Source organism: Micropterus salmoides, unplaced genomic scaffold, assembly GCF_014851395.1.
Source record: "Micropterus salmoides isolate LMB-PRFRI ecotype aquatic unplaced genomic scaffold, ASM1485139v1 Ms_hic_scaffold_6, whole genome shotgun sequence".
Taxonomy (NCBI): Eukaryota; Metazoa; Chordata; class Actinopteri; order Centrarchiformes; family Centrarchidae; genus Micropterus; species Micropterus salmoides.
The window spans coordinates 20,926,644-20,938,911 of NW_024044348.1; the positions used below are offsets into that span (position 1 = coordinate 20,926,644).

The 12,268-nt window shown below is 40.7% G+C and overlaps 1 protein-coding gene across 4 annotated transcripts in view; it reads right to left on the reverse strand.

Annotated features, from left to right (window-relative positions):
• rnf111 (ring finger protein 111) overlaps positions 1–11,048 on the reverse strand; it is a 33,540-nt gene extending 22,492 nt beyond the window's left edge. For 2 of the 4 annotated variants that reach the window (XM_038700871.1, XM_038700868.1), the window contains exons 1-3: positions 10,554–11,028; positions 6,429–7,388; positions 2,506–2,638 (exon numbers count right to left, since the gene is read on the reverse strand). In XM_038700871.1, coding sequence (XP_038556799.1) covers positions 2,506–2,638; positions 6,429–7,305 — 1,010 coding nt within the window. In that variant the 5' untranslated portion in view covers positions 7,306–7,388; positions 10,554–11,028. Of the gene's footprint in view, positions 1–2,505; positions 2,639–6,428; positions 7,389–10,553 lie in introns of all 4 variants that reach the window. The other 2 variants (XM_038700869.1, XM_038700870.1) reach the window with 2 other exon arrangements.
• Positions 11,049–12,268: the final 1,220 nt, after the last annotated feature.

Genomic DNA, 12,268 nt, shown 5'->3' on the forward strand with positions numbered 1-12,268 from the left:
GCGCTGTTTCAATTCTTAGATTGTCTACTATTTAATCCTCTGTATATTTCTTATCAACTACCCTATTTAACTAGGTCCTTACCAGTTAGGGGTATGCTGTATATATGATGATATGGAGCCACAATACTGATCTGGCTATTCAGTTTGTTCTAGTATAGAATGATTAGTTCACAACTATTCACCCAAGGTGGAAGGACTCATTTTCAGGTGTTGATTATTGGACATTAGCTCGGTACTGATCTTGTTGTCAGTCATATCCCAGTGCGAACGAAGTTAGTCGAAGATTTTCCTTCTAAATCTCTCTGTATTATTGAATTACCTGCATGCATCAATGTCATTACCGGTGGAAAAACCTCATACACCATGTCTCAAAAAATCTAAACTACATTATCTCCCTTATGCTTGTTTCAAGGGATATGTGAAAAACACATTAAAAACTGTATACCTTATTTCCAGTAAATGGGCTAGAGCACGCAAAAACACTTTCGTGGATATTTTATCTGAAAATAATAAATATCAAATGTGTTTCACTTCCTGTGGCGCTTGTTCTTCACTGCCACTGTTGTGGAAATTACCTAGTAATAAACTAATAATAGTAACACACATGGTTTTAATATGTGCTGTTCTAAGTGACCTTTTTTGCCCCTACAAATCAAGCTGTGTGCGATGTGGTTTCACTGTGATAAACAACTAGGCATGCAGCCTGCTCTCTCTGGGCAATGTAAGCTATGGAATCCATGAGCAAAGCAAATCCACTGGAGCAGTACCGCACCCCATCCACCCTGTGTTCTTTCATCCAAAAAAAAAACAAACAAAAAAAAACACATTTCTTTAAAAGGCAGCACTCAGCAAACTGCATTTCCTCCTTGTTCTACTTCTGTCAGTTAAAGGCATTTACTCAACCATTTAACTTATAATTAAGCATCCATGTGGTTATAAATAAAGAATATTCCTAGTGACAGAACCTGCAGTCCACCATTGGTGTCTCACCCTGAAAAACAGAGCAATAAGTACTAAAATCTGAGGCCAAAAGCGCCAATTTTTTTTAGTAAACTACGTCACAAACACCAGTCACTTTCATAATGGAATAAACTAGGTGCCTCAATTGAATTTTTCATAATCTTGGAATTAACTTAATTATTTGACTAATTTATGTTATGGTGTTGGTACAAAGTTCAACCTCCCTTGCAGCTTAATCCACTTCTCCACTCTCCGCCTGAATGCAGTTTGTTCCACACTCATCGGTTTGCCAGAATATTGCCACATACACTGCTTCCTTTTGTTGTTTGTTCATGAGCGCAATCAGTCAAATGTGACAGGCTCACGAACAAGCTAAACCCAAACCCTGGTGCATACTATTGACTCACATGCAAGTTCAAATACGTCCCCGCCCCAAGTAAAGCAATAGTAGTAAAACATTTCCACTCACGAGCAAAAACAAAACAAAAGACTAACCTAGCTAACAACACATAAATAGCATAACGTACAGAAAGAACATACGGAAAGGGGGTTCTTCATGCTCTGAAGAAAGGGGAACCACACCACATGACCAGTCATGCAAAAGATACTCAGAAGAAGCTTGTCTTCAGCCCCAGGCTCCAACAAATCTGATTACTCAAAACACAAGAGAAAACTGCTCTGGAACCCAAAACAACACTGGGTTCCAGCAAGACTAAAAACCATGAATAGAAAATATAGGATCCTTATGAAAATGGGGTTATTGCAAAAAAAAAAAAAAACAATGTGGGTTTAAACTTGTGGTGTACCTCAGAGTTCAATATTAGGTCCTAAATGTTTTTTGTTTTTATGCAAATTCTACACAACTGAATTAACCTACGAGACCAAATGGTTTTGCAATAGGTGTTATTATAGATGTTATTTTTAGTTAACCTGATTCTCTCACCTAAAAACAAAACACATACGTTGTACCATGTTAAGTTTTTGGACAGTATGGATAAAAAGCCCAAACCATAAGGGCAACAACAACACACATTTACTCCGGCCTATTGGTTTACCAGATAAGGTAGGCAAACCTAAATAGGTTGAGCAAAAAACAATGAAAATCCCATGATTATGAAGGGCTATGACTGAAACCGACAGCCCTTGCTATATGTGGCAGTTGAGGGTTGGATAATCAGTTCAAGCTGGTGGAAATTATTGCACCAACCGACCTCGAATAATTACGGAGGTTGGGGTGCTGAGAGGAGACCTACAGTCCAAAAAGAGTGGTGAGGACATAGAGCAATCCAAGTAGTCTGATAAATGTTACTGATGGGTCACAATGATTAATCAACATTTTGAATGCCTGATTATCAATTATCGGATTCATTTGATTTGCTCATTAACAGATTCTTTAAAGAAAAAAGTGGCCAAATGTTTTTTTCCCCCCCTTCCTACTAAAAAGACAAAAAAGGGATAAAAAAAAAAAAGTTATATTACATAGCTAGTGTAAAATTCGTATAAGCACATTATTTCAATGCTTGCTGAAAAAGCAGAGGCGCTCACCTGAAACCATCTCCGACTGTGACAATCTCCACCTCACTGTCTGTTGAGGTGACGTTGATCTCCTCGCTTGCAGGGACAGCAGGAGCAGGAGCTGGAGTTGCCTCAATCACCACCACGTCCTCATCCAGAGCACCTGAGCACACCAGTCGAATTTAGTATAGCACTGACATACACCTAACAAGAGGCAAATCAATCATCAAAGAATAATAAAATTAACAGAAGATACAGGCTTGAAATGAAAAGTGTAGCCTGTACTCTCAAGTTTGACTACTCTTTGTCACTCGTTAATATGGAATTTTTCACAACAAAGTTGGGTGAATAGTTGAACACTTTTCCTGTTTTTACTTTCAAAAAGCCTGTGCTCCCTTTCTTTTTCAACGGCTTAGTCTAAAACCAAGAGATAAAATAAAATATGATTTGTTATTGCACTCAATGAAGACCCTTGTCAATACTTACTCTAGGGGTCCTGCATGTGTTTTAATGCTCCCCATGTCACACACAAGGAGCCGACTTCATCACAACCACTGCTCAAACAAGTTAAAGTCACGGCAAATTAATCTGAGACAAATGCATCATTCTTCTCAGCCTGCTTAATAGAGCCGCAGCTGGAACTATGGGATGGCAATGGGGGTGATGAGTCCTGAACAGATTCTGTGTAGTGTTTTTTAAAACTGAACGCACAGCTACAGTAGTGCTGGCTGTGTTTCTGTGCACATCACTAGGTGACTTGCCATGCTAGATAAGTCCATATCTCCCCAGTGTGACTTCTATTCCAGTTGTCTCCTGAGAACTGCTGCTTAGCACCCTCTGCAAGTCTAGCTGCCTGGGACTCTGGTGAAGCCTACATGTGCTTACACAAACAACACCACCTTACTTGCAACTTGTAGAGAACTGTAACCAACATGTGCAGTTTTTGGTTAGGTAAACAATCCTCAATCCTATTCCTAACATGACTATGTAACAAAAATGTTCAAGAGCCATATAGTAAAGCTGAAACCCGTACCTCCATGTACCTAAACCCTAGATCTGTTTTGTGTTTCCACCACAGACAGTGCACCTACATGTAGTCAGGGCGACACAGTAAACAAAATGTTTTGTACTCTCTCCGCCTTTTAGTCTCGGGTCAGTGTTGATGGGTGCCTCAACAGAGGGGTAACAAAAAAAACAGATTGGTACCATCCACAACTTTAGACACAAAAATAGCCATTGTAATGTGCAAGTGCACAGGAAGGGGGGGGGGGTGCAGAAGTTGCTGCAGCACCCCCTAATGACAGAGAGGAACACAGTGTGCAAACTACATGTGCAGACTACATAAGGGGCACTATTGTAACTATGTGACAACATAAAACACAGTAGGTTAGTGCTGAATTCAGAGGATGCTCTGGTTGATATTACAGCCAAATAATTTGATGTCAGCAGCTGTTTGCGCCGTTTTGTCACGATTATAGGAGCTACACTGTTGTGACGCACGGATCGGACCTTTAGCTTCTGAAATAATTTAGACCCACTAATGGAGCTCAGGGTTGATCAGGAGAATGGCTGCTTCACCCCAAACAGTTTCACTGTATGAACCTGGATTGTGTGTGAGACCTTTTGGATGTGAAGAAGAACACAAAATATTAATTAACGTTAGATTCTGACTGATCCTGTCAGCGTGTCGGGAGATTTAAATATGAAATTATACTGCTGTGCCCTGTGTGTAAATGCCCACATAGTCTCTCTAAACGGGGAGATGCACCTCTCTATTTCACCCACCCAGAAATCTAGGAAACATTTCGCCCAAAATTCTTTCCGCAAACAGCGGTGCTCTCAGTTATTGCACACACAAGATTGTCATGTGCTGCGTTTCCCCAAGTGTGGACACTGAGCGTCAAACAGTTTCAGGTTGAAATGAGGGTAGCAACAGTGTAATCAGCTGCACCCACATTGTCTTCATTTAAGTTGATCGTGTTATTAATGGAATTTATTCAAATGATTTTATTTATACATACATATAGTTATAGAGGTCCGGACCTCCGTGACCTCAAACAAACATGCTTGTAATCACTCTGTGTTGAAGGAAAGTGTATAAGTGTGTGCCCACACACACACACACACACGTCATGCACGCATTTCTACTGTGCAGCACCCCTAAGCAAAAATGTCTTTATTTTATAATACAGGTGTGACCTGCATTCAAAGTGAATTTGGCGAAGATACACATTTAATATCTTCTGCTGACCTCAGGTAAGATGGCAGGGTTAAACTGTTTCCCGGCTACATCACACACCTGCTCCAACTCTGGCCAGTTAGAAGGAAGGTTTCATCAGTTGCCTCCTTGCTTTCCCCTGCTGTAAACAAATGCCTCGATTTCCCTCCGAGACCTGCTGTTTCTATGCAAAGTCTGCCGCTCAACTGTCTGAGTTTTCTCCCACCTGCCTCCCACCATAGAGGCACAACAACTAACTTTCCATTCTCCCCCAAGGCCACAGCCGCAGCAATATTGCTGAGGCTAAGTGGCTAAATGAGGGAAACAATGAGCCAAGGTAGAGGGGGGCTGTTTTCATTTAAATAAATAAAAATTCACACACACACACACACACACACACACCTGGAAAATAGAAGGTGCCCTTCATATGTACATTGCGATGTGCCACTATGCTGAGAATGAGAGCAGAAAGCTATGGTTTAGATTTAGGGGCTGCATAAACCACAGGTACAGAGGGATGCCAGATGTAGGGCCCTAAAAAGCAGAGGGGAGTAACTATTCCTTATCAGCTGTGCCCAAGCCATTAGAAAAACATGCAGACAATAATGTTTTGTATGTTACAACATTTATCATGTTTATGGAAAACTGAAGTCAAAAGCTTGAATGCAGTTGATTAATTTTTTTCTTTATGTGGACACACTACAGCAGCAATAGGCTGTGCTGTGTGAAATGGAGGCGACATGTGAACATGTTCTCACTAAGGTCCAAACACTACACAAAGTGAATCCTCTGTTTACTTCCCCTTCTGTGGTTGAGAGCCAGAATCAAAGCACCTGGTGTGGAATGAAAAGCTGTAGACTCTTGATCCTGCTTCAGCAAAAACACTGTAAATGAGATCAGTTATCATCATCACTGTTTCGCTACAACCGATTCATTTCTGATTGTACAGTGAATCGAACAGGAAGGCTATGGTTTAAAAGTTTGATAAATTGTGACAACATATGCAATACATGCGGTCATTTCAATCCAAAAAAAGACCAAAAAAAAAACGACTTGTAAGTTGCACAACTCATGCTGACCTCTTCTCCAGCACCAGCCATTTCTGTTTTTCTGTTCTGCTTTTCAGTGCATATTAATTCACACTGCATCAATGTACTTCAATTAAAATGTTAATTCATGCTGAATTGGGTTTTCTTCTGCAACGTTAGAGATCCTTGTGCCCGAGAGCTTTAGGAGACATCATTTCCATTATCCTGTTACTCCTCTTGGAGTCCTTTTGGTACCCTACCAAAACAAATATATGTAATAATATAAATAACATAAATATGTCCATATTGCGGTGTAGTACTCTATAATCTACAGTGTTATGGTGATCACACTGCGATGACACAGTATCATGCAATGTAAATGCTTTTAACCATATGATATGGCCTACATCAACATACACTGAAGAAAATTTTAAACCCAACACTTTTCCTTTTGGCCCCATACATCATGAGCTGAACTCAAAGATCTAAGACTTTTCTATGCACACAAAAGGCCTATTTATATCAAATATTGTTCTCAAATCTGTCAAAATCTGTGTTAGTGAGTACTTCTCCTTTGCCGAGGTAATCCATCCACCTCACAGGTGTGGCATATCAAGATGCTGCCGCTGTCAAGCAAAAGTACTACAATACAGCGATTACAATGCAACACAAGATACAACTGTACTGGGGTCATAGTTCCTAATTACCTGTGGTGACAGTAGCACTGTTGGGCTGGCTGCTGGTGCTGCTGACATCTACATACAGCTCATCTTCGGCTTCGGTAGAAGAGGGGGAGGACGAGACACTACTCAGCTCCTCGCTGGAACTACTGGTGCTGTGGAGTAGAGCGTACTTCCTACGTGCAATAACTTCACGCTTCTTCCTCTGCAGCAGTAGTCGCTCCTTTTGCTTCTGAGTCCGCTGACCCCCTCCGGGTGCACTTTTCACAAAGCGCTTCCTATGCAGAGGTCGTCGGCTGCTCAGGCACGGCCGCTTCAGCAGCACTGGCTCAGCCTCAGACCGCACCCACTTATGAGAGCGATTCCCCCGAGTTCGACCCAGAACGGGGCGCAGGCCAACTCCAGTGGCTCCGCCAGTTGTCAGGGCAGGAGCCTTGTGTTGGCCCCCTGTTGCTCCGGCTTCCCCCTCGTCCTCTGAGCTGAGAGTGTCTGAGTCCCCGAATCGCAGGCTAGAGGAAGGGGAGGAAGCACAGTCACTAAAAGAGGACTCGTGATTATGTTCATCCTCGCTGGGGTGCTGTAAAAGTTCTACCCTGGGACGCTGAGGGGCCAGTGAACTCTCACTGATGTGGCCCTCCTTCAGCGAGCAGTCTGATGGCCCTGCCTGTTGGCCTTTTCTTTTTCTGCGCCCAGGGAGACTCCGTTCTGAGTCTTTGTGCGTCCCCGTGTCCCTCAGGGGAAGATGCCTGGACTCACACAGGGTTTCAAATTCGCTGCCTGCCTTTCCAATCACCTCCATGTTGTTAGGGAAGCTCTTGGCTGCCTCCATGGGTTCTGGGTTCACCAGTGGCTCCTTCAGATGCTCCTGTCTGCTGGGGGCCTCAGATGGCACCTCACTCTTCATGGTGGCAGGTCTGTCCTCAAAGGGCAAACACCAAATGCACTTGCATCAGTTCCTAGGCATCTACCCGCTGCATCATACAAAACCTGAAAAAAAAAAAAAAGAAAGAAAGGAAAAGACTTACAGGTGCACAAGCCACTCTGTTGCCAAAGGACAGCTCATGATATCAGTGACTGCACATAAACACATTTCAAATCAAAAACAATTTCACAACAAATTCAGGCAGCTTGATTCCATAGGCTAAAATAAGACAATCCGATCAGATTTGTTTGATCAGAGGACACAGCTGCTTTAATGAAATATGACTAAATCTAAAATTATGGACTACATCCATCAGATTAACAGATTTAGCAGGGATAGAGGAAGTGGGAAACTACCAAAGCATCAGGTACTGCCATGCTTTCGTGTAGTCTCTCCTAAAGTGGTGATATAAAAAGGCACCAATTTAAACAATTATAGTAATTGAAAGAAAAAACAAAAAACATTTGAATGACTATAAATAATTATACCTACCCCACTTCCCTACAAGGAATTTTAATAGTGTTATCATAAAAAATATTCTTACAAATAAAGCTATGTAAGAAATGTTAATATATAGTGCAAGGAGCGTAAAAGAGAGGACAACACCAGTAAATAGATGATATAAAAACATGTCAATAAAAAAAGTGTCATCTGTCCCAATCCCTATTATTCTATTTTTTGGCATGATGCAGATAATGTGATACTTGGAGCTCTCATGCACTGCATTGAATCCTTCAACATCAACCCTTTAAACTTTTAACATACAGCATAGCATATCAGATTTGCTTCTAACTAAAAACATATTCATAACTGACATAGCATTTTACTGACCAATCAACAACACACAGGCCTGAAAACAAACATCAATATGCCCATAACAATATTTCATGGTGCTAAAAGTGGTCATTCTGTTTGTTAGTACAAATTAAGACAACGTGACCCAAGGCCCCTGATTAAGGATAGAAAATTTACATCCACAGATTGTGGATGTAAATCAGAATAAATGAAAACTGGAACTCAAACGAGGATATCCACCATGAAATGGACTCGTGTGTTTATCATAGACTGAAAAAAAAAGTGTTTATGTCATGACTTTGGGAAAAAATAAAACCAACAAGTAACTCTAAATTGAAAGGGACTCCTTTAGGCACATTGCAGTGGGAGAATTTTCACAGCGGTGTAAGGTCTCTCAGAACAACGTCAAATTCCACCATATTGCCGAAATGTATGCTACTTCCTTAATACAACAAAAGGTTTGTGTCTATGATGAAGTAATGAAGTATCTGTGACCTCAGCTTTTCAATAAAACTGAAAGCTCCTTTTAATGCAATGAATAAACTTATTAACTTGTGCTATTTCAGGGGTATGTACTCCTCACAGCTATTCTGATAGAAAGTAATTACTTTCTTGCAATATATCACGTATCTAATATCCCTCCTATGGTGATAGATATTGTGATGTATTTTTATCCATTTTCTTTTTTTTTTTTTACATGTGGTGTACCCAGAATACAAAGGCTTACGATACACCAACAATCTATAATGGATCAGGCTTTATTATAGCCAATACAAATCCATTAAAGATTATTTGATACAGATCCAGCCGATTGGTTTGGACAAACACAGTGTTCACACAGTTGCAAAGAATATATAGGATTCCAAAAAAATCCCACAGCAGAAGCATTAAATTAGGCTGCTTCTAATCAAAGTGCCCAAAATCTTTGCATATACCACTGTGTCATGAATCACGCAGGATGCTGCACATCTGCAGTGATGTTCACTGATGAACTGTTTTTCGGCAGTCACATAATATTAGGGACAGTGTAAAGAAAATGACTCAAGTGCAGGCTTATGAACTATATGCACGTGGTGATATCGCCCACAGCAATACGCTGTCCACACTTCTTGATATGATGTAATCAGAAAACTAAATCATGGCACTACTATTACAGCAGGTGATTTAGGAACATATTGTACCTACCATGTCTGTGTGGCCATCTGGAAGTACAAGTGATATAACACAAGAAAGTAAAACTCATACCTTTCTAGACCCATTCATGTTGTTTACGGAGACTGCACAATTCACAACATTAAGAAATTTGGAGGTGCTTTTATTCCTTTGTGTGGCATCAGTTGTTAGCAAATTCATAACTCAGACTTTTTATCATATAGGACACAGTGACCAAAACAAAGAGTTCACTGTTCATCTCTCTGGCACTAAAAATGTAATACAACAACATTCCTGTTTGTGTTTGCTGCAGGATAACTGTTAACTGAACTGCATTGGATTGTCGATGTTCGATGTTCCTGTATGCTGCACTGCATTAGATATGCTATTACGTAGACCGTAAATTAATTTCATTATTCATTCACAACTCATTTTACAACAACATACTGGTTGTCACTTGGCCTGAAGCTGCAACTTTTGTGAAATAACGCTGGTGAGGTTGATGGCGTCACGGAGTGTTTCTCAAGAATTTGGTGAGATTGTGAATTTAGTAAACCTTCTAGCTATAACAGCTCACAGTCACAACACGGCTCTATTCTGCTTTTATGTACAACTCACTGGTGAGTGAGAGTCCTTCAGATGCCACAGAGAAAGCTGCGCAATGACATGCACGAATTCAGGGGCCTCAGAGGAGACAGCCCTGAAGGAAAAAAAATCCCCATGCATCACGTCTGAATTATACGAATTTCTCACAAAGAGGGCAACAATAACGATAAGTAAGACATAATGCGGACAGTATCACGTGAACGAGTCGCAGCCACTTACAACAGATAATATATGGTGAAACAGAAATGGCAACAGTGAACCAATTCAAGATGTACGACTGAGACAGAGCTGCTGCTAACGATACCCACTGTGCTTTCTGGCTGTGAAACGACTCCCAACCACCCTGACTAGGCAAGCAAACAACAGAGCTTCATAGATTTATTTAGCCTGACAGTATCGAGACTGAAAAGGAGGCTAAGCATAGTTTCTACAACGTTTAACAATTACAATAAGCTCGGCTGCTGTCTGTCTGTCTGTGCCCCACAAACGCTGCTGAAGTGACAAAGGCCAGATAAACTCGTGTTAATGGAGAAGCACAAAAATATGAACGTTTCCAATATTAGTAACTGATGTTAAGAATACCACAACGAATCGAGAGACACCGAAGTGGACAGCTAGCTACATAGTGTTAGCCTGACAAATAACTCCAGACAGAAGACAACAAAGACAACACGTACCTGGGTCTAAGTCCTTTTTTCAAAATGTGTCACCGTCCTTTTTGCAACATGGGAGGTTAAATCCTGTGGGGAATAATGACAAGCGTTGAAAACGGGCAGTTATCTAGATGTTAACCCTACCTGCAACTAGGCAGGCCTACACAGAAATCGCAATCCGAGGACGTTAGCGGCTGGGATTGTGAAACTGACAACACAGTCCCGAGCTGATCCGAGAAGCAAAATCGAAGGCAATGGGCCCTGGACGGCTACGAGCTAAGCTAACATAAAGGCTAGTTCCACTCTACTCATAATACCCGATTATACTCAGCCATTTTGGCTCGCAAAGGAATCCTATCGAATCTTAAAATGTAGTACGACCTCTCTATTATGTTTCTATTTGACAAGATAAGAATGTCTCACTATTAGCCCTCGACGAAGTTGCCATTCCTGCCTTCCGAGGTATCTACTCTTGTTTACCCAGCAGGTCGTCTGTTCGCTGGCTACGGCTACAACACAGTCGTTGCCCTCAGCGCCGCACGGGGGCGCCAGATTGCTGCCAGGCATCACCTACTTTACGACACTTTGCGACAGCTTGACTTAAATCCTTTCACATTTCAAAGCAGAACGCGTAAATAAAAAATATTCTGCGTAGAGGACACCTTCTTATACTCCTCGTATAGTACAAGAGAGCGCTAGAAGCTCTGTGTAATCATAGGGCTGTACTCCAGTGCACAGATGATACGGTATGATTGTTTATCATGGATCATCTTAAATCTTCGATTTCAAATACTAGCGCGCCCTCTAGCGGATATATGTTGGACATGTGGAAACAAAACAGAGCCTGTGATAAACCCCAAATACAAGATTCTCAAGATGTGTAATTGCACTGATTAATAACATAGCAATTACTTATTAATCCACTGCACTCGTACTAATAATCAGAGGGCAACGTGATAAGACAAATGTAGAAATAACAATCACTCACTGAGAAGAAATCCCACTAAGTGTAAATTATACAACATACAAAATCAAACAATCCCCATCCAGACTGCAAGGAATTAATCACCTGATTGTTAAAATGCTCTCAGACTATATGGACGTCTTTAACACATGGGATAAAAAAAAAAAGATAATTACACAGATTAAGATCAGAACCAAGTTTCTTGCCAGGTACATTTTCACTACGAGGAGTTTTCCTTGGTATATATTGGTGCTTAACAGTACAAATATACAGTATAAAAATCTAAATATATAAAAAGTAAAGAGATCAAAAATGTGCAAGTGAACAAAAATTCACAATGTGAGCAATAAAGATTTAGAATTAAGACTTAGTGCAATAACAAAATGAGGTGATTAGTTATGTTTACAGGGAAACATTAAGTTGTGAGCAGTTCAAGCAACTATGTGGTTTTCCCTTCTCAGATTGTTTCATTTAAATACTTTTTAGATGTCAGAAAATAAACCTAATTTTATATTTAAATGAATTTCCTATGCCAGTAATTATCTTGTGGCGCTTTGTGAGGGCCACACCACTGATGCTGTGGAGATGAGATTGACACTTAACTCATATGAAGGGAAGAGCGATGCGAGTGCTAACTTTTACTTGCTAGAATTAAAATGATCACATATAAGAAATATGCTGATGTACTTATTTCTGTAAAATATAAAGGACTGGTAATATTTCAGTATGTGTATGTGACTACACTTCATGTTCAGTTTCAATGATGGGTCATGAG